The sequence below is a fragment of the Schistocerca cancellata genome, chromosome 4 (genome assembly GCF_023864275.1).
Source record: "Schistocerca cancellata isolate TAMUIC-IGC-003103 chromosome 4, iqSchCanc2.1, whole genome shotgun sequence".
Taxonomy (NCBI): domain Eukaryota; kingdom Metazoa; phylum Arthropoda; class Insecta; order Orthoptera; family Acrididae; genus Schistocerca; species Schistocerca cancellata.
The window spans coordinates 45,174,571-45,198,126 of NC_064629.1; the positions used below are offsets into that span (position 1 = coordinate 45,174,571).

At 39.3% G+C, this 23,556-nt stretch overlaps 1 protein-coding gene across 1 annotated transcript in view; it reads left to right on the forward strand.

Annotated features, from left to right (window-relative positions):
* The window catches only part of LOC126183218 (histidine ammonia-lyase-like), a 262,464-nt gene that overhangs the window by 199,923 nt on the left and 38,985 nt on the right, over positions 1-23,556 (forward strand). The window contains 1 exon segment of the mRNA XM_049925000.1: positions 8,565-8,651. Within this exon segment, the coding sequence (XP_049780957.1) occupies positions 8,565-8,651 (87 nt within the window).

The window sequence follows — 23,556 nt, forward strand, 5'->3', positions numbered from 1 at the left end:
TGTCTCGGCATTTCTTCACAGTAACTACTCTCTTCTTCAGTCTGTTTTGGCTTTATACAAACTTCATTTTTCACCACCCCACTCCACCCTGTTACATACAATGCACTTAGCTTCTTCTGCTTGAAGAAGCAGCCACTGGCTCCAAAAGTTTTTTCCCAGTTATAGCCTTCTTTGATGTGGGTGTTCTGGCACTGCTTGGTGAGTAGATTTTTTATCTATCCAATTAAATCGTTTTGTCAAATTGATTGCTTTCATTGTTAAATATTCTTAAGCCATTCATTAGATGGGAATTCCCTGTTATTTCCAGCCTATGCCTCAGTATATCTAATTTTATTTTGCATCTAGTGTTTTGTGTATGTTTTCCCTCATTTCAAAATCTGCTGTGTTGTTTTTCACATACAGTGCTGAGGCATATATAGAGAGATTAATGAATTTAAAGTTTGTGACAAGCCTGAATATAGGCCAGCAGTGCCTTAATCTACTAGCATTACCCATTGCCAATACCTTCTACTTTTAAATTTTTAGAATTTCATTTATGTGAGGAGAATGTCCCCATATCAGCAGTCCATAGTCTATGGTGTTTGAAAGAGTCCAAAATAAATATCTCTTAAATATTCTTTCATTACTAAGCCTCTTGGTTTCCACATTAAATAAGTAACTTGAGATTATTTTGTACAGGTATGGTTGATGTGTGTTTCCTAAGATAACTTAGAATCCACATGAATTCCTAGAATTTTAACTACTTTCACCTCTACCTCTTTTGACAATCCCAGTATAATCTACTGGTTTTTATCTGGATTTCAAAGGAGTGTATTTGATAAAAACTATTTCAGTGACACTTTCATGCCATCTTGTGCCATACCATATCTTGCAGAACTAAGGTGTTCTCATGCTGAGCTAGCAACCTTGTATCATCAGCATAACAAATAACAGAGTTTGGAATGCAATAGTGTAATTCATTGACTTCAATTATAAAAAAGAAGGTTCCAAAGACAGAACCTTGTTGGACCCTTGCTTTAACTTCTTGTGGTTGTGAGTGCTCATTTCTGATAGAGACAAACTGTTTCCTATTGATACAATTATTGAAAATAAAGAGTCTTTTGCACCACAGTATTTGAGTTTAGCAAGTAGAATATCATTAAAATTAGAGTCAAATTCCTTACTTAAATCACAAAAAAGAAGTGAAGCTTTATTTTTATACTCAAAGGCTGTTATTACTTCATCCACAGTTGAGAGAACAGCAGTGGTATTATTTATTCCCTTGGAAAAGCCAAATTGACTATAGAAAGCAAATTACATGACTCAAAGTGGTTGTTTAGTTGGTTGTAAATAGGCAGATTAAAATATTTTGGAGTATGTAGGAACTGCTGAAATTGGTCAGTAATTTTTGAGATCATGTTTGTCCCCTTTTTTGTACAGTGGAAGAACTTTTGATATTTTTAATATTGTATGAAATACTCCAAATTCTAGACATCTATTAAGGGGAGATGGAAGGCAGTGTTTATCCCTATTCTGTCAATGCTATTTTACCCTTTCAATAGGTACACTTTTCAAGAGAAATATAAGTGATAAAACTATGAAATTTTTACAGCATATATATAACATATATGCCTCAATTTACAAGTAAAATGAGCATAATACCTCTTATAGTTTTCAAGGAAAAAATGTTATTCTTTCACTAGTAAAATTTAACTTTCTTTGTACATTAATTATTATGAAACAGTTTCTGATTGTGTGGTGATTCTCAACTTACTTGTAATAACTTATTACCATCTGCAGTACAAATTGCCCAAATTTCATGTTTCTAACCCCATTAGTTTATCAAATAATGGTACCTGAAAGTATAAAAATGTAGTATCGAGAAAAATCCATTTAAGGTTTAATATTGCAATTCTAGTATAGTTATTGATGAGAATTACTTACCACTAATATTTTCCTGCATCATACTGAGCATCATCTGAATCATAATGATCTCCTTTTCTTCTCTTGGTCCCTCTTCTTTTCTGTCTGGCTTCTTTTGTGCATTTTAAATTAGCAATATCTGCTTTGTGGATTCTCTGTTTATCAATTTGCACCAAGGATTTTGCAGTATTTCCACTAAATTTTATGCTCAATAATTCCAAAACATCCAGTTTTCTAATTACACCATCACTGAAGCATGAAATAGCATGTTGAGGGTTGTAAGCTGAACAAATACAGTTTCTGGTAACCAGTTCTCAATGACAGAATTCAAACATTCATTAAAATTTTAGGTTTTCCAATGAAGACATTTCTTCAACATGGTATCTTTACAAAGATCTCTAAATATGGATTTAATTTCATTCATTACTGATGCAGATAAAGAATGTTTGTGGTCATATCTGGCACTTCTCCTGTACTTGCACCAAGTGTCAGGATCATACGGGCAAAGACCATGGACTGGATTTCCATTTGTGGAAAGCTTATGGAAAGAGATAGCCCATACAGTTTTTTTTTTTTCATGTTTTATGAATTCACTACATTTCTTCTTATGGCCAAACCATAATAATTCTGTAATCTATCTATTTCAACATTTGTCAAGTGACCTTTACCACCTATCTTCCTACCAGCTTCCAATACTATTTTTTACTTTTCTTTCAATATTCTTCTCAACCTGGACCCCATTCTCTTCTGGACATGTCCAATGCACTCTAATTTAGAAATTGTGTCATTAGAACCATAGGGTTGTTCTGCACATACCCAGTCATAAGCTTTGCTGTCACCATCCCCTAAAGACTGTGTGTATCTGACACGTCTGTTTGCCACTGAACGATTAAAAATCCTGAGAACTCCTGCTACCTCCTTCCCCACACTTGGACCAGTATAATTCATCTGACAGTTATGGTCATGCTCTTTCTCAGTTCCACTGCCACAAGTTTTACAGTATTTGCTTAGAATCTGTACATCAACTACCAGGTCAACGGAAGTGTCCGAACTGACCCGTCAGCTTTGACCCATGACGTGAAGCTGTTGTGATGTGTGACGTCATGATGGCGCAGAGTTTGGTTTGTGATTGTGGCATGTTTGAAGGTGTTGTCATGTTGCTGTTTGTGGTGCCCTCGTGTGGTGTGTTTAGGGGTTTCATGTTGTATGGTGTATTGGGTTCAGTTTGGTGTTACTGCTTGTTCTGGGTGGTTCTGGGTTTGGCTGTGTGTGGAGAGGAATTGTTTTCAGTGAGTTACCGATTTGGTGTTTGTTGTGTAAAAGTTATTGTAGTGCTGTTCGCTGAAGGTCATGTGTTAATTTGAGTAAATTAATTTGTTGCTGCTGTTGTAGGGTACGGATATGACTGACAAAATTAACAGTGTGCATTTGCATGCTGAGTTGGGGGTGAGTCCGATGGAGCTGATTAAGTTTCTGCAGCTGTTTGGCTTGTTGGCAGAGGCTGTGAAGTGTGCTGTTTGTGGTCATGACATGAAATTGGCAAAAGTTCTGGCGTCTCGGACCAGGGATGGTTATATGTGGCGGTGCCATAGGGATAACATATGGTGCTCCATACGTCGCAGTTCCTGGTTTGAGAAGTCTAGGTTGGGCATGCACGAGACTGTGTTGGTGACATACTATTTTTGTTATAAATCCTCCCACAGTTTTTCTGCGCATGAGACTGGTGTGAGTGAGAGGAGTGTGCTTGACTGGTTTTCATTTTGTCGTGAAGTGTGTTCGGAGTTTAAGTACAGGGGTAAGTTGTGTGGGCCTGGGGTTGTGGTGGAGGTGGACGAATCACAGTTTGGGAAAAGGAAGTATGGGAGGGGTAAGTCTGTGTGGTTGGTGTCTAGGTGTGGGGGGCCGTTGTATCGGGGGGTGGGTATTCGGAATGTATTTTTAGGGTTTTGGAGGGGCAGATTAAGAGGGAATTAGTGGGGTTAATTGAGGAGTTTATAGAACTGGGTTCTGCTGTAGTTTCTGATGCTTTTTCTTCTTATAGGTGTTGGGAGAGAGGGGGTACAATCATTTAGAAGTGAACCATAGTTTAGAGTTTAAAAATTATGAGACGGAGGCTTATACGAATACAATAGAGGGGTTGTGGGGGGCCATTAAGTCAGTTCTTGGGAGGGGGCAGAGGCGCTCTTCTAGCCTTCAGTCTCATTTACATGAGTACTGTTGGTGGAAGTGTGCCCCTGAGGGCTATTGTTTTTTTTTTTCGGGTTTGTTAAAGGGCTATCAGTAAGATGTACAGGCCTCCCTGGATTTAAATTCAACTGAATATGTGTGGGACACAGCAGTCTCACCTTCAGACAGCACTTAACCAGAATATGAAACATTAACCCAAGCCATTCTGGATGGTTTGATCCACAAGTTGGGGATGTGTCATGCATCTCAGCATCCTGCTTACCCATGTGAGGGTATCATATCCATTATTTCAATTATGTATAGCACCAGGAGTGTGACAACAAACACTGGAAGAACCACTCATGACCAATGGATGGTTTTCCAGTTTATCTTACATCTGAATCACTGTGTCACGCTGTTCCTATGACATCTTCTTGTGCACATATTCTACATCTATGTCTACATCTACATACATACTTCACAAGCTACCATATAGCATAGGGTGAAAGGTATCTTCTACCACTCGCTCACATAGTGAGGTTAAAATGACTGTCTATATGCCTCTCTATGAGCTCTATTTTCTGTTATCTTGTCTTCACATTCCTTATGCAAAATGTTCACATTGGTGGCAGGAGAAGTATTCTGCAGTCAGCTACAAATACAGGTCTTCTAAATTTTCTCAATAGTATTTTATAAAGAGAATATCATTCTCCCTCGAAGGATTCCCATTTGACTTCACAAAGCATTTCTATAACACTGACATGCTGACTGAACTTACTGGTAACAAATCTAGCAGCACCCCACTGAATTGCTTCATATCTTCCTTTAATCTGACATTGTGTGGATCCCAAACACTTGAGCAGTACTCAAGAATGGGTCACACTAGTGTTGTGTGAATGGTCTCCTTGTATACAGATGAGCTACACTTTCCTAGAATCCTCCCAATAAACTGAAATCAACTATTTGCCTTCCCTACTACCATCCTTATGTGCTCATTCCATTTCAAATCTCTTTGCAATGTCACACCTACTGTATCACACACCATTAATACTGTATTCAAACAATACAGGATTTTTTCCCTACTCATGTGCATGAACTTAATTTTTTCTACATGTAGAGTAAGCTGCAATTCATCATACCAAATAAAAATTCTGCCTAAGTCATCATGTATCCTTCTACAGTCACTCAATGACAACACCTTCCTGTACACTATAGCATCATTAGCAAATATGAGGGTGGTTTGAAAAGTTCTTGTAACAGAATAGAAAAAAGTTCTTACATCACTGAAACTTTTTCAATCTAGTCTCCTTGTAGATTAATGCATTTGGTCCAATGTTTCTTCCAGGCCTGCAAAATAGTTGCCAACTTGGGCTATCAATTCTTTGTTTGAAGTAAATCTTCATCCACCAAGAAAAATTTTCAGTTTTGAGAAGAGATGGAAGTCTGACAGAGCCAGGTGAATAAGGTGGGTGTGGCAACAATTCATACCTTAGTTCATGTAATTTTGCCACAGCGATGGCACATGTATGCCAGTGCGCATTGTCTTGTCACGGCACCCATCTTGCAGATATTTTTCTCATTTCTAATTCTTCAGTCAAAATGTGATATACCCTTTCAGATGACATCTGGCAAGTGTGAGCAATTTCATACACTTTCAATCAGCAATCCTCCATGACAATTTTGTGCACTTTTGCAATGATTTCTGGAGTAGTGACACATCTTGGCTGACCACTGCATGGATCATCATTTAAGCTCTCCCAACCACATTTCAATTCATTTCTCCACTTGGCAACAGTTGAATATGAAGGAGCAGAGTCCCCCAGTGTATTCTGGAAATTGGCATTCCTTTGCTTTCATACCATTATTTATAAATTACTTAATCACTACTCAAATCTCGATTTTTTTTCCATCTTCACAAATCACTACGTGGGAACTATGACAGAGCCACATCACCGCCACAGATCTCTTCCAAGAGCACTGATGTGGCATGTGTTTACAGGCAACAGTCCAATGAATATCACGTGAACAACTTGCGCTAGTGCTGACCTTTCATGGTGATTCAGAGAACTTTTCAAACTACCCTCGTAATCACAAATTGCTGCTTATGCTACCTGTCAGATCTTTCATGTATATGGTGAACAAGAGCAGTCCTTTCACTCTTCCTTGAGGCACTACCAAAGATACTCTTGTCTCTAATGAACACTCACCATTGGGGACAACATACTGGGTTCTATTTCTTAAGTCTCTATAGAGCTACTCACATATCTCAAAACCTACTCTATATGCTCATAACTTCGTTAACAGTCTGCAGTTGGCCGCTATGTCAACTGCTTTCCAGAACTCTAGGGGTACATAAACTGTCTGTTGTCCTTGATCCATGTTTCACAGTATTTTGTGTGAGAAAGGGACAAGCTCAGTTTTGTAAAATTGTGATACTTTCCTGCATTTTTTGCAGTCCCTTGGGACTCTGAGCTGGGTGAGAGAGTCATGATAAGTACAAACTAAGTAAGGGGCCAGTGCCGTAGAGTTCTCTCTGTAAAACCAAATTGGAATTCCGTCAGGTTCAGGTGACTTATTTGTTTTTAATTCTCTCAATTGCTCCTCTATTCCAGAGATGTGTGTGTGTGTGTGTTTTGTCTAATTGTGATGAAGGCCTTTATGGCTGAAAGCTTACTTGCTGACAGTCATTTCGTTGTGCCTGTCTGTGACTCAGCATCCCCACTATATGGTGAGTAGCAACTGTCCTTTTCATAATATTGTCATTATTCTGTCCTGGATCTTCTCTCCTGCATGAATGATTTTATAAAGGTGAAATTTGAAAATTCAGTTTTCCTTTTTCTGTCTTCCATTACCACACCAGATTTGTCGATGAGGAACTGGATAGAACCCTTTGGCCTGCTTAGTGATTTTACATAGGATCAGAATTTTCTCAGGTTCTCAGCAAGGTCTCTCACTAAGGTATGATGATGGAAGGTGTATGCTTTGCACATCAATCTTTTTATAGAAATGTGAATTTCTAGTACCTTTTGCCTGTCAACATTTTCACATTATTTTTAACATTTGAATGCAACAATATCTACTTCCTTGTCATTTTCTGAACTTTGTTATTAAACTCTGATTGATCTTTCCTGTCCTCCATCCACTTATATAGCACATACTTCTCCAGAACATGATTTACAATAAACTTGAACTTTGCACATAATTCCTCTATGTCCAACACATCAGAACTAAATGATGTCCCTTCATTGTCTAAGTCAGATGTTAACAACTCTTTATCTACTATTTCCATCATAAATACTCTCCTAGCCTCCTTGATCAATTTATTAACATTAGTAACCATCACCACTAAGATTATGATGTGATTCCTAATCCCTGTCTCTATACTGACACTGTCAATAATGTGTGACCTGTTTGTGGCTACAAGATCTAAAATATTTCCATTGTGTGCGGGTTCTGGAATTAACTGCTCAAGACAGTTTTTGAAAAAGGTGTTCAGAACTAATTCACAAGACTGACTGTCTGTAACACCTGCAATGAATCCATAGATGCCCCAGTCAGTACTTGGTAGGTTAAAGTCTTGCAGTGCCTCACGTTATTCCATGGATTTCAAATTTCCTTAAAATTATGTAATTTGTGCACTACAGAAGACACAAAAACAAAGTTTTAGCTTCAGTCTGCATAATATGCATCATTATTTGATCCATAATTGCACTGAAAAGAAATATATGAGAAACATAGATAGATAGATAGAGAGGGAGAGAGAGAGAGAGAGAGAGAGAGAGAGAGAGAGAGAGAGAGAACTTGCAAACTAGATGACTTCCACCATTACAATCCACTCTTTTTGTAAGCTTATTTATATTTTCCCATAGAACCTCTGTAATTCCCACTCTTCTGTTTACTTTATTGTTTGAACAGATAGGCAATAGCTCACTTTGTCAAGAGAGTTTTGTAACAATTCCAGCAAAATGAGAGTACTCCAATGGATATTTGATGTACCTTCACCCCTGACATGTGTGATTCAGAGAACATGCGTCCATACAGTTCATAGGCCTGCTTCCAGGGGCCACCTGGTCAGCCCCCTGGCACACTCTGGTGAGCCACCAAAGAAACAGTATTATTTAAGTGATCGCAAATGAGAGCTTGGCCTAGTCTGTAACCTGTATTACTGTTGTCCAGGCAATGTGTTCAGTGCTATGCACAGTCTGTACTTCATTGTATCTTACATGTTTCTCAATAAAGTACTGCATTTCATAAACCATGTTTGTTCTTGCTGTAGCTGTAGTTTTTAAATTAATTTATTCATTTAAGAAAAGCAAATTGTGTGTAATTTGTCAGATAATAGAAATTAGTGAGTTGATAGTTTTTCAATATATTTAATCAATTTAAGAGGGAGCAAAGTGTGCAAAATGAAATGATTCTTATATCTCTTGTCAAGTGATACATCAAAAATTTTATATTATGCTATCTTGTTCAGTCCATATATTTCTTGTGTGCAGCCTTGAGTGAGCTTCCTGCTTTCCTTGTCAAAGATGGTGGTCTGAACTCAGGCTTCATGTTAGCCCACTGTACCGCTGCAGCTCTTGGTGAGACATATTTACATTTTTATTTGTAGTACAATTTCATTAATTATTTGCTATCAGGTCACAAAGTGATCAGCAATTGCATGACTTTCTTTTATTATGAAATGTTGACAACATCTTGAAGTGCAGAGGAAACTGATAATCTGTGTAATTCTACTATTTGTTATATGGTAGTTTATGGACACACACACACACACACACACACACACACACACACACACACACGCGCACACACGCACACACACACACACACACACACTATTTGTTGCAAGAACAGAGAATTTCAGAAGCAAGGTCCCATTGTGGCACACAATCATCCTAATGAGTGATTTTAAAGCAATCTGGACAAATAACAAAAATACAGACATAAAGTGGGTAGGTGGTAACAGTACCTATGTCACAAAGGGAAATTCATGAGAGACTGTAAGGTCCTTAATCTATAAGTAAAGTCAGTGACACAAAGATATTTAAAATAAAATATAAGATGTACACATCATCCAGACCCTTCCTGGAAACATTTCAACCCACTCACATGGCTATATAATGAAAGACCAGAAGAGAGATCTAGACTGCCAGGGTACTAAGAGACGCCAGCCTCCATCAAGATTATTCGCCCTTCAAATTATAGCTGAAGTACCTCCCAAGGAAACTAAGATACCTAGTAAATTGATTCCTAGGTTAACTTAGCACAGTTTGGTAACAAATTCACAGAGAACATTGGAACATCAGAACATAACAGCTAGCACCACTGAAGTATAACTTAGTCAAAGTTGCTGTAGAGACTGCTCCTTTAGCAAAATAAAAAGAGCCTGAGAAAAATCAGTCACAGATAGAAAAACCCACTAAGATGAAACTTGCATAATACCCAGACAGACAGGGATAAACTCATACCATTAAAACAGCAGTAATTTACAGACATGGCCCTTGGAAAAGCAAAGCTCCAGTACACTCAAAACAATGTGATGAAACTGGATGGAGATTTTAGAAGGAAAATCTTCTAAAACTTCTACCAATCACTCAAATAGTACCTTGGTAAGTACTCTCCACCCAGCCTTTTCCTTAGAAGAGTAGATGGAAAGGATCTTTGTAATACTTTGGATAACTGCAGCTACACTATGTGATCAAATGTATCCGGACACCCCCAAAACATAGGTCTTTCATATTAGGTGCTTTGTGTTGCCACCTGCTGCCAGGTACTCCATATCAGTGACCTCATTAGTCATTAGACATTGTGAGAGAGCAGAATGGGGCACTCCGCAGAACTTACAGGCTTCGAACGTGGTCGGGTGATTGGGTGTCACTTGTGTCATATGTCTGTACATGAGATATCTACACTCCTAAACATCCCTAGGTCCACAGTCTCTGATGTAAATAGTGAAGTGGGAATGTGAAGGGACATGTACAGCACAAAAGCATACAGGCCCACCACGTCAGTTGACTGACAGAGACTGCCGACAGTTAAAGATGGTCATAATGTGAAATAGGGAGACATCTATCCAGACCATCACACAGGAATTCCAAACTGCATCAGGATCCACCACAAGTACTATGACAGGTATGTGGGAGGTGAGAAAACTTGGATTTCATGGTCGAGCACCTGCTCATAAGCCACACATCATGCTGGTAAATGCCAAACAACGCCTTGCTTGGTGTAAGGACCATAAACAATGGATGACCGAACAGTGGAAAAACATTGTGTGGAGTGACGAATCATGGTACTCAATGTGGCGATCTGATGGCAAGGTGTGGGTATGGCAAAAGCCTGGTGAACGTCATCTGCCAGTGTGTGTAGTGCCAACAGTAATATTGGAGGTGGTGGTGTTATGGTGTGGTCATGTTTTTCATGGAGGGGCTTGCACCCCTTGTTGTTTTGCATGGCACTATCACAGCACAGGTCTACAGTGATGTTTTAAGCACCTTCTTGCTTCCCACTGTTGAAGAGCAATTTGGGGATGGCGATTGCATCTTTCAACATGATCAAGCACCTGTTCATAATGCACTGCCTGTGGCGGAATGGTTACATGACAATAACATCCCTGTAATGGACTGTCCTGCACAGAGTCCTGACCCAAATCCTATAGAACACCTTTAGGAGGTTTTGGAACACTGACTTCGTGCCAGGCCTCACCGACCAACATTGATACCTCTCCTCAGTGCTGTACTCTGTTAAGAATGGGCTACCATTCCCCAGGAAACCTTTTAGCACCTGAATGAACATACGGCTGCAAGAGTGGAAGCTGTCATTAAGGCCCGTACTGAATTCCAGTATTATTGACGGAGGGCAGCACGAACTTGTCGTTTTCAGCCAGGTGTCTGGACAATTTTGATTACATAGTGTACATGGTCAAATATTTTGAAAATCTTTACAGCTGTGAATCTGCTGGTAAACGCTTTATGTATCAAGACAGTCCAAGTCAGTTGAGCTCCTAGCCTTGAAGAAATGAGGAAAGGATAGAAATAATCCCCACGTCTAAAATCTCATATAACACCAAAAGAAGACTTGATAACAACTTAGCTATAAGAGCCATGTGGAGACAGGATGATTCAGAAGTATACAAAAATGCTAAAAATATCTTGGGGCATCAAAGGCTACAAAGCCAAGTGACTAGGCATTTGCTTTGATTCATGCCTTACATGAGGAGGATGCATTGACACATCAAAAATCACCCAGAAATTTCAAAACAATGGATAATCATTCTGAAAACCTCCCCTAGGTTTTTCCAGGGGTGTTAGTCATTCAAGTTATACAGGAGAGCCTCTGTGAAGTTTGAAAAGTAGGACGAGGTACTGGCAGAAGTGATGCCGTTGGAGCAGGTCATAATTCATGACCTGTTTGCTCAATTGGTATGAGTGTTCCATGCAAAAGGTAAGGTCCACTGTCTAGGACATGATTTTAATCTGTCAGGAAATTTCAAAAGAGGGAACACACTGGTGTAGAATGGAAGAGTCATTGTGGAAATATAGAGGATTCTCATTTATATTACATCTGTTAGTTATATTGTAAGGACTTACTGAGTAGGAACAAACTCCAGCTGGACCCACAACTTGGACAATATTTATGGGAGGGAGTTAGAAAATGATGTTAATGTGTGGAGTAGGTTTCAATTCCCAGATACTGCTTAAAATAGATCAAAAATGTAGGTTAAACATAACATCATGATCTTTACTTTATGAACATATACAGACCTGCTCATAAGAAAATGGTACATGACTAGTTCTAGAGAAGAAAATATGGTGCCCTATCCAAAAGGCACTGAATAGCATCATATTATGACTTAAATTCAGATGCGTGCTCTCAGAAAAATTAGAGATCAGAACAGTTGTTAGGCAGAAAAATGTTCACTCTCATTTAGTCTTTCAATGCGTGTTGCTGGAGGTAACCAGACTGATGGAAACAAATGGATCAAATACAGTATCTAAGAGGGTTTGAGCTCAACAAAAATAGGATTTATAGCGCTTAATATTGTACTTTCCAAGCTACCAAGGTGGGGCAGTGGGTGTCAGATAAGACAAAATACCAAAGCAACATCAACAGAGTTCACAGACTGAATATGACTGAATTGTGAAGGTTCATTGTTTCATTTAATTACAAGTGTGACTGGAACCAGTTCATTCAAAAAAGTTATCAGTAGCAACTCACAAGAGTGTACCTATAATCTGAGCTGGGGTGAGGCAACTCATGCTAGATTCTTGTTGAATGACAGAATGGTTTTGTGATCTCACAAAAAATGACTCTGTGTACATTGTTTGAATATGCATTATATGTTCTGGCATTATTCAAACAGATATTAAATTGATTCATCTGTGAATTTGATAGGGCAGGATACTAGTTCAGTTTAGAAAGTGTTCTTCAGAATTGTGGGGGGATGACGGGAGGCACAACTACCCTCCTCTACCCCTTGCTGGATATATTCTTGGGAATTCAAATAAGTAAGCTAGAAAAAGCATACTGACTAACTAGGAAAAGCTGTAATAAGTAATGTGTAGCTTTGTACACCAAAGTCAAATACCATTATACACAGATGATCACTATGAATATAAATGGTTGATCCTGAACAGGAAATTTCTGAGAGACAAATTTGGGACAAGACCTATCAAAGAGCAAGGAGAATATTGGAGGTATACAAGTACACTGAGACTTTAATGGACAACATGATAAAGACACCTAGAGGAAACATTTCTAGCTTCCCAAAATCACAAACCCTCAGTCTGGTTCAGGTTTATCGATGACATCTTTATAACATGGACCCAAGGACAGAACTACTCACCTTCATTCCTCCACAACCTCAACACCTTCTCTCCCAATCTGCTTCACCTGGTCCTCGTCCACACATTGTGCCTCCTTCATAGATGTTGATCTCCTCTTCTTAGATGGTTCCATCCACCCCTCGGTCAACTTCAAACCCACCAATCACCAATAGCACATGCACTTTGACAGCTGCCACCCCTTCCACACCAACAAATCTCTCCCATACAGCCTGGCCAGCCGTGACAGATGCAGTGATGAGAACACCTTCGCCCAATATGCTGAAGGTCTCACAAAGGCCTTTGTAGACAGTCAATACCCTCCAGACCTAATACACAAATAGATCTCCTGTGACATATCCCCACACACACCTGATCCTCACATCTATACCAAGAACCAACCATAAAGAAGCACCCCCCTTGTCACTCAATACCAGTCGGGACTGGAATGACTGAACCATGCCCTTCACCAGGGCTCTGATTATCTGTCGTCATGCCCTGAAATGAGGGACATCCTACCCAAGAACTTCCATCCCCTGCCAAAGTGGTGTTCCGCTACCCACCCAACCTCCACAACATCCTAGTCCATCCCTATGCCAATCCCACCCCCAATTCCCTGTCACAGGGGTCATATCCTTGTCGAAGACCCAGACGCGAGACCTGCCCAATCCACCCACCCAGCACCACCTTCTCCATTTGTGTCAAAGTCTTATCCTACCCCATCAGAGGCTAGCCCACCTGTGCAAGCAGCCATGTTATACCAGCCCTGCTGCAAACACTGCACAGCATTTTACAGTGGTATGGCAATCAACCAGCTGTCAACCAAATGAATGGCCACTGTCAAACTGTTGCCCGAAACAAGGTGGACAACCCAGTGGCACAACATGCAGCAGAGCACAACATGCAAGATTTCAATGGCTGCTTCACAACCCATGCCATCTGGATCCTCCCCCTGTAACCTGCCTGGCCTAAAACTAAGTCAAATGAAAGCTTTCATGATACATTTCCTTATTTTCAGACTGATGTTCTTGCTGGCGAGAAAGTATCTCCCCAGATTAAATGCAATTTTGGCCTGTTGTATTTTGCTCACAATTTCTTTCTGGCTTCTACCATCCCTTGTGATTTTGCTTTCCAGGTAGGTAAATTCCTCTATCACTTCCAGCTCCTCTCTTCCAGTTCTCATTCTCGGAGGTTCATACTCTGCTTCTGTACTGAATACCATTACTTTAGTCTTTTTCTTGTTTATTCTCTTTCTATGTGCTGATTGCATAGAATCCTTTCCATTGTTCTGAGGACTTCATCTAGATCTTCTTTTGTCTCCATGACTATAGAATATCATCTGCATAACATCGCATGTCTATCTTCTGCCCATTAATTTTGATCCCCACCTCAGGAGTTTCTCAAATTTGGTCTATAGCTTCCAGATGTAAGCACTGAATATAAGAGGAGAAAGAGCATATCCTTGTCTTACCCCTTTTCTAATATTTGCTTCTTGTCCCAGGTGACAGTTCCTAATCACTGCCAGCTCATTCTTATAGAAACTGAGTATCACACGGATGTCTTCGTACTTCATTCCACTTTTCCTCAGCACTCTGAACATCTCTTGCCAGATAACATTATCAAATGCCTTTTCCAGGTCTACAAAAGCAATATAAGTTGGTTTATTTTTCTGTAATTGCTTTTTGATAAGGCGTCTCAATGCCAGAATCACTTCTCTTGTTCCCAATCCCCTTCTGAAAACAAGCTGATCTTCACTCAGCATATCCTCCACCTTCTCTTCAATTCTCTTCAGAATTATTTTTATGAGAACTTTTGAAGTACGTGATATTAGGCTTAAATTTCAGTACTGTTCACATTTTGTAGCTGCTGCCTTTTGATGTAGGAACAATGATGTATTTCTGAAAGTCTGTCCATATCTCTCCTGTGTTATAGATGGACCTAATAAGTTTAAGCAGCATCATTTTCGTGCTGTTACCAGCATTATTTATTAGTTCTGCACAGATGTCACCCATGAAAATCAGGTTTTCATCTCCCTTAACCCTTCTCACCGCGTTACTTATTTCTTTGTATATGTCATCAATGACTGCATCTTCTTATTTGGATCTTGGCATGTATACTTTTATTATCACAGTGTCCTTTGGTTTAGTTTCAAGTTTGAATAGTATTATTTGAGAGCTATACTGCACATATCCCTTGAACACATGAGCCTTAGTTGCTTCTCAAAATTATTCCAGTTCCTCCCTTTCCTGGTCTATCTTGGTCAGTTCCAGTGTGAATGAATTTGTATTCTTCAGACAAGGAATCACCAGGTTGGAGCCATCTCATCTTAGATATGCCCAGGGTCCAGATTTCCATTCATTCCATTTCAAGTTTTAGGTTCCCTAATTTGCTACACCGAAGCAGTGTTCTCACATGCCAAGTTGCTATGTTAAAATTGGGATTCTTTTTCTTCACCTTGTCTGTATCTTTTGCAGTCCCCACCCAGAGATCTGACTGGGGAACTACTTTGTCTCCAGGAAAGTTTAGAGAATATACTGGCGTAGTTTACTGCTGGTGCTTGGGATATCTGTAGTTCTTTAATGTGGTAGTTTCCTGTTATCTTCCACATTCTATGCTGTTGACTATCAGCTGGTTCTTCTGCCTTTGGAAATGATTTCTCATTTCCAGGGCAAGAGGTCGCCCTGCCCAGCAAATGCTGGGGTGATGACTTATCCCGGCCATTCCTAGGTCCCTGTCTACATTAGCCATCACATGAAGTGATGTTGCCCACACTCTACCATGTGGAGGTGTAGATTAGGAGTTTCCCTTCATTGGGTCTAGGGCCTGAACAGCATTTTCTAGTCCCCTCCAGTGCTTTAGAGAGTACTTAATAATTTATATGACCTTTTATTACACCTCCAGACAAATCCTTCCTGCATGACCAAACAGCTCTTCACCTAGCTGAATAACAAAAATATCAAATGTTCACTGTTTTTAACTGAAGTTACAAAAGATATTCTACTAATTGTAAAATTTGAGTGAGAAAACTTTTGAATTATGAGGAGACAGACTGTTTGGCCATTGTTTACTTCTAGTTGGAAAAATTCCAAGTACTGCAGATCAAAGCCATGAAAAGTAGACACTTATATGTTTCTTCCACAGGAGGGAATGTGCAATTAGTTGGGAGAGGGTGGCAACAAGGAGCAGATGATGGGTTATTAGATTAAGAGGGATTCACCTGTAGTAAGCATGTGGGGAGACAAAGATAATGGATAAGGCTCCAGAGAGATTAAGACATCAAAGAGTGCACATTGGTAAGCAATGTGTCAACTTCAGTTTAGAGATGATAGAAGGGACAGGGTGAACTATGGTGTGAATGCCATTGCTATGCTTATATAGCCATGCCACTGCCAGTGACACCACTGGTGCCCAGTCCCTCATCATATATGACAATGTTTTGATATTGTGATGGCTGCACCACCAAAGCATTGCCATATATGGTGCAGAAATGGGCACTAGAGATATCACTGTTGTTGGCACAGCTATATAAGCATGGCAGTGACACTCACATGACAGTCAACCATTTGACAATGGCAGAGATCTCTGATAGAAGCTCATGGGCAGTTAACCACTTGGTGTGTTTTGAAACCTGAGAATATTTTATTAAAGTATATTGCCACAAGAGCATACATTCATACATGATAAAAAGTAATGGAGTAAATAATGAAGTTCAACCAGTGGGAAATTGCATCCTGCCACTTCCCTGTATTTAATTTTTACTAACAACATCCCTTTTTCACAGTAGTAGAATTTTGTTACATGGTGGTTTGTCCTAGAACTTCCAATAGCTCAGCATGCCTTATGTCTTCATCCTCCACCACTCATTCTCACCACTCCCACTGTATCTTTATTAATGTTTCTTTCCCTCTTTTTTCTGTCTTTCCTCTGATTTCTTAATTACATTATTCATCACGCTTTTCACTTATCTTGCTTTTTAACACACATCACTTTGTCATCTCTGAACTTAAGCTAGAACAGTGCGTACCAATGTCCAATCTGTTTTCTTGTACTCTCTCTGACATCTACTCTTTCATCTTTGACTTTCTTTTTCCTCACTACAAGTGGGTCCCTCTCAGTCTAGGGTTCAAGTGACATACTCCTTGTTTCCAGCTTACCCTGATCTATCCCTCTTTCCTCCCTGAGGAAAAATCATGCAGGCTTCAAAATCTAAAAAATAATGCTCTCTGCTTTTAAGTATTTCTGTTGTCAACACTAGGAATTTTACCTCCTGGTTGAACTGAGCATAACATAAGATACTATTAAACATTGAAGAATTTTTGAAAGTATACTGAGCCATAAGAGATTCTGGGACAAACTACCATGTAATATGAGGTTGGTTGGTTGTTTTGGGGAAGGAAACCAGACAGTGAGGTCATCGGTCTCATCGGATTAGGGAAGGATGGGGAAGGAAGTTGGTCATGCCCTTTGAAAGGAACCATCCCGGCATTTCCCTGGAGTGAGTTAGGGAAATCACGGAAAACCTAAATCAGGATGGCTGGACATGGGATTGAACCGTCGTCCTCCCGAATGCGAGTCCAGTGTCTAACCACTGCGCCACCTCGCTCGGTGTAATAGGAGCATCATCCATTTGATGCTGGAGAGAAAGAAAATGCATGCATATCTGTAGTATGAGTAATACCTGGGAAAATAGCAAGAACCATTCCAAGCATACAATACATTCTCAGATACATGTTTTTGTTGAAATGCTGCAGTATTCAAGAGCAGAGGTTAATGACCTATGGAAATGATTTTTCTCTCCCTTTGCATACCCTATGATGGAGGTTCTGTCGATTCTATTTCTATTTTAGTTTAAGCTTCTGCTGTTTAAGATTGCTCTATACAACCATAGCAGTAAAATAAAGTTATTACGCAACTTCATAAATTCTGTATAACAACTAAAATTGTACTTTAATAGTAGCTGGTTGTAAACCATTAGCTTGCATGGGCAAAAAAAAAAAAAAATAAGAATCTCTGTCTTTTGAATCCAGAAGTTTCATCATCTGAAAAAAGAAAGGAAAGTGCGCTAATGTGAAACTAAGATGAGGATGAACACAATGATATAAATGATATGGAATGGAAACTGATTGCTGTGGGGTACAATATCTCGCTTTTGGTGGAAGGGCTCAATCAATAAAAAAGTGCTTTGAGTGGTATGGGGAAAATAGTGGGCCAAATTTGAGTGTAAGACTTAGGCAAATCATAGTACTGGTAGGTTTGTTGGCTAGTGCACTCCAAGGCAGGGTAGTATTTTATATGTTATGTATTAAAACCTGGTAGTCAAAATTATATGAACTGCACCTTTTTTTTCTTTTTATTTTTTTATTAGCAACTGGATGAAATGTTATTATAAATCTATTAGTCAACATCAATGGTGGTGCAACTGCATAAAAGTCAAGCCATTAGTGAGGAGTCCTGTATACTTTTGCAATGAGTCAGTGTCCAAACACACATTTACTAGTGCTGCAGCTTCATATGGAAAGGATGGCGGCCATCAGGGTTGAATAACACTGTTAATTGGTGAATTTATTATGTGCTGAACTGTGGATGTGGGTGTTAATTGGCTGGAGACTAGATTTGTAAAACTACTGTAGGCTGTTGTAAACTCTCGTAAGCAAGCATGGACTATGGTAGTTATCCTAGTAGCCTCGGTTACTTAAGGTCATACCCACGTTACCTATACATTAGGTGTGTTACAGCACATGTTACCTCATATCAATTACTTTGTTTACATATGCAATCAGTGTCTTATTAGATCCACCTAGAAAATGGAACTGGTGAACCATCTAGAAACTGAGTCAGGATATATGAAAGCCTGCATAACCTATGGAACATTTTGCTCTACATAGTTATCCACTTGTCTGTTACTTAAAAATAAATGGTATTTATAGAAAAATTGAAACTGCCAGTGTTTAATTCAGCTTTTATTCGAAAATTGTTGATTTGTAACATGAAAAAGAGGGATGTGGCAGTAAAAATTAAAAATAATAATACAGATTTATCATGTAGTTCTATAAAATGCAATCTCCTCAAAGAAAAGGTAAATTAAAAAAACTGCAAAAAAAGTATGCCTAACATTGTTTCAATACTTCATTGAACATATGTAAAACATCTTTCTGTTATTCATAAACAATGTTCACATTTATCACTAATAACAGGAACTTTGCCTTTGATCATGATGAAGAACATTTTATTGATTACAAAATAACAATAATAATTATATAGATTTTTTATGTTTGTGTACGTAAACTGTACTTTTATCAAAAGTAATTGCTTTCATTATATAAAAGGACAAAGTTATGAGAGCAAATAATTTTTATTACTTATAAAATGCAGTTCATATTCTGTAAGGGTTTAAAATACACAATGGACAGACACTGAAAGATGGGTGCTTCTAATTATGTGCCAAACAACCAAAGAGAAGTTGTTGGCTCCCAGATTTTCTCTTACATATTTATCATGTTCTTGCCCTACCAATGCTACTAACACTACAGGTAATCCTACTGTTTACTAGATCATTTATATACTGTACCAAAACTACTGAATGGTAGTTTTGGTAGAGTGTAACTCTAATGGAGACCACTATCAAGAAAGAGCCCACTAGATTCAAATCTTATACATCAAAATTAAATCAGAAGTCTTATTAAGTCCAGCTGTTCAGCATAATTCCTTATTTAGATAGTTAAAATATCAGTTAATCAAAAACAATCTACCTCTGCAGCTAAGTGGTCAGAATGTCTGATTGCTATGTGAGGCCCATGTTTGAGTCCCAGTATTGCTAGTGTTTCTTCCTTGGTGGGAGGGACAGAACAGGGTGCATTCAGCCTCGTGATGCTACCTGAAGAGCCAGTTAATTGAGAAGTTGTTGCTCCAAGGTGTAGGAAGCTGAAAATGACCATTATAGCAGTGTGCTGAGCCCATGATCCTCCATATGATATCCAAATGGCACAGCAGCCATCCAATACAGAATGGCAGGGGCCAGAAGACAGAGCAGAATGCCAGTCCGAGCTGCTGCAGATGGCTGCTATGTGTTCTTGAGGTGTGCTGCTTGTGTGAATGAAAGTGTGTGTGAGTTTCTGATGAAGGCTGTGGCCGAAAGCTAATGCATAAATGTCTTTTAGTTGTGCCTGTCTGCAACTTAACATGCCATCTTTATGATAAGTAGCAATCTATCTTTCCCTTACATTGTTGATGTTCTTAAGACAGATGGGAATAATGGCTTTCAAATAAAGTATACCAATCCTAAAACAAACAGTCATTAGTGGGGTTGAATTTTGAAGAGCACATGATTTTAGTGAACTCTGAATTTTGAATATTTCATTAAGGAAAATGTTTTTATATGAAATATTTACACTGCTGCCATCAGCAGACTGTAAACTATACATTGAACAATAAAGTTTTGAAAAAGAACACTTGAATAAGAAATTGGAAAGTTCATATATTCACATATTGATCAGTGAACAGAAAAAATAGTTAGTGAATGAGATTATCACAAGTGGAGCTAGTCCATGTTGCTATGTTTGGAGCCTTGTGAAAATGGCTGTTGTTATCTTGGGATGTGGGAGGGTCCATAGCATACTCACCATGGAGAGGTAGAATAAGAATGTTGAAATAACCATCATAGTTCATGTTCACAGTAACCTGAATGAGTAGGCCAAAGTCATAATATGAAAAATACCCCCAAAACATCTCAGAACAACTTCCAGCCTGAACTACACCCTCCATACACTGCAAGTTAAGTGCCTCATTGACCCATTAGTATAGTTGATATCTTGCATCATTTGAAAAGTTGGGCCATGCTACATCCCTCCAGTCAGCTGTTGTCCAGTTTCTATGTTGTTTGGTCCACTGAAGATTTGCTGCTGTGAGAAGTAGCCCATTGCTAAGTACCTATCTCAAACTGCCTGATGCATCCAGTTCACTTTGCAACATACATTCAGAAACTGGATGCGATGGACTACCATTTACTGACAGCATCAGTTCCTTTAAAGCAGATATCATTAACAAGGCATAAAGCTTGTCTCTGATCCTTGTCAGTTAGGATCTTTTGATGACCAGTGTTCTTATGCCATGACTGAGAATGATGTACCATTCTTGCAGACACATCAGGTAGTCTGCATTGATATAGCAACCCAACAAATGAGGCAACTTCATTTATGGCATGGTTATGGGCACGTCAAAACTTGATAGCTCCCTTCCACCATTCTGTCATATTTACATGTCAACCCATCTTACTGCATTGGTTCCATACATCTGACTGGCACATACACACCACTTCAATGTCAGTGGTGGAGTGTCATGCGACCATCTGATACCACTTTTATAGTTTCTACAGTGCTTCAACGTGACCAGTGTCCTCTTTCAATGCAGTTACTAATGTTTTGTCTAGTGAGCATAGTTTGAGCTCTATATGTTATTTTATTATGCTAGCACAGAAACCATTAGCCCTTATGATGACAGACATGCCACTGAATGCAGTTTTGTTTATGTCACACCTCAATTTCATCTACCAGTGATTACTGAGGATAACAGATAGAAAGACACTTCTCTGTTCAGGCTACAACTGCTGTCTGATACACACATGGAGAGTAGCAAGTTACGTATTTAGCTTCTTCTGTGCTTTCTTAACAGTATATTTCTTGAATTACCTGCATTTTTTTAAAGAAAAAAAGGTGCAATCTCACATTTTTGTAACTGTAAAGTGTTGTCAGGCAGTCTGTGGTGCAGTTTTCATTTCAGCTCATGACTCATAAAGTGTCAGGCTCCTTTGGTGACCCATCAGGAGATTATCAAGCTGCATGTCCACATTTCTGTCTGTGCTTTTATTGTCAATTCTTAAGTTAGTAATACTGCAATGTGTAGGGAATATGCATGTTGTGTGCAGACACAGGAGGAACTGGTGGCAGTTCACAAACAGCTGACTGCACTTTTGATTATGGTTAGTCATCTTCATGCTGCTGCTTCAGGATGTAGCTCCTAGTGTATCCGACATGGTGGATCTGCCCTTACATGAGGGTAAATGGTGGGTTGTAACATGTTCACGTTGCTCAAGGCAGAGGACCAATGTGAAGTTGGCCATCTGGCCTTGCCCGTTCACTCTGTAAATGGACAGGTGACCACTCCTCCAGGAGGGTCCAAGCAGGCTCACAGGGGCAGGGGTTTACTAGTTATCGTGAGCTCCAACATTAGACACATTATGGAGCCCCTTAGGCAGACAGCATTCAAGGCCAGAAAGAAAGTCAATGTGCACTCGGTATTTCTGCTGGAGGGGAGGGGAGGGGGGCTTCATCCAAAATGTGGAGGAGGCTTTGCCTGCAGCTATTGAGAATGCAGAGTGCAGTCATCTGGAAGTTGTGGCTCATGTTGGCACCAACGACACCTGTCGCTTGGGTTTTGAAGCCATCCTCACTTCATGCAGGTGGCTGTTGGGCATGGTGAAGGATGCTGGCCTTGCATGTGGACTGCAAGCAGAGCTCACAATTTGCAGCATTGTTCCCCGACTGAATCGGGGTCCTTTGGTTTCGAGCCAAGTGGAGGGTCTCAACTAAAGGCTTCATCGACTCTGTGACAGTCTTGGCCACAGATTTCTGGACCTTTGTTATTGGGCTCCCCTTGATAGGTGAGGACACACTACACAAAGGAAGCAACTACTTATGTAGCAGAGTATTTGTGGAGTGTACAAGAGGGTCTTTTAGGGTAGATGGTAGTTTGAGGTACTCTAATGAACACTCACACTCGATACACAGATAGCAAAATCAAACTGCATTCAAAGTAAAGACACTTCAACTACCAAAATTTTGTTAGTAAATTGTCAAAGTATTCATAACAAAGTCCCTGAATTCACTGCCCTCCAGGAAACTTCTCATGCTCAAATAATTCATGAGAAAGAGAGATGGCAGAAACCAGAAGTAGAAATCTCTCAGATATTTAGCAATTAATTGAATGTATATCAAAAAGACAGATTAAATGCCATAGGAGTGGGTGTGTTCATTGCAGTTGACAAATATATTGTCTCTGTTGAGGCCAAATTTGAATGTGACAGTGCAATTATCTGGTGGCAAATAGCAGATGTATGTGAAATAAAGTTAATTGTTGAATGTTTTTACCAGTCACTCGATGCCACTGTGATGGTTTCAGAGTCATTGAAAGAAAGTCTGCAGACAGTAGCATGGAAATACCCAGATCATGCAATATTAGTTGGAGACAATTTTAACCTATGGACTATAGACTGGGATGTCTATGGATTCATTGCACAGGGTGCAGACAGACAGTCTTGAGAAATTCTTTTGAACATCCTTTTCAAAAACTGTCTTAAGCAGTTGGTTTGACAGCCCACACACAATGTAAATATTTTACACTTTGACACTACAAACAGGCCTGACCTAATCAACAGTATTAGTGTATAGACAGGGATTAGTGACTATGAAGACATCACACTAGTGACTTTGGTTCATAAAGTTAATAAATCAGTGAAGAAGCCGGGACAGTATTTCTGCTAGAAAGAGCAGATAGACAGTTGATAGCATCCCATTTAGACAATGAATTGACACCATTTAGTTCCAGTATGATTGATGTAGAGGAATTATGGGCAAATTTTAAACAGATTGTAAATCATACTCTGGTGAAG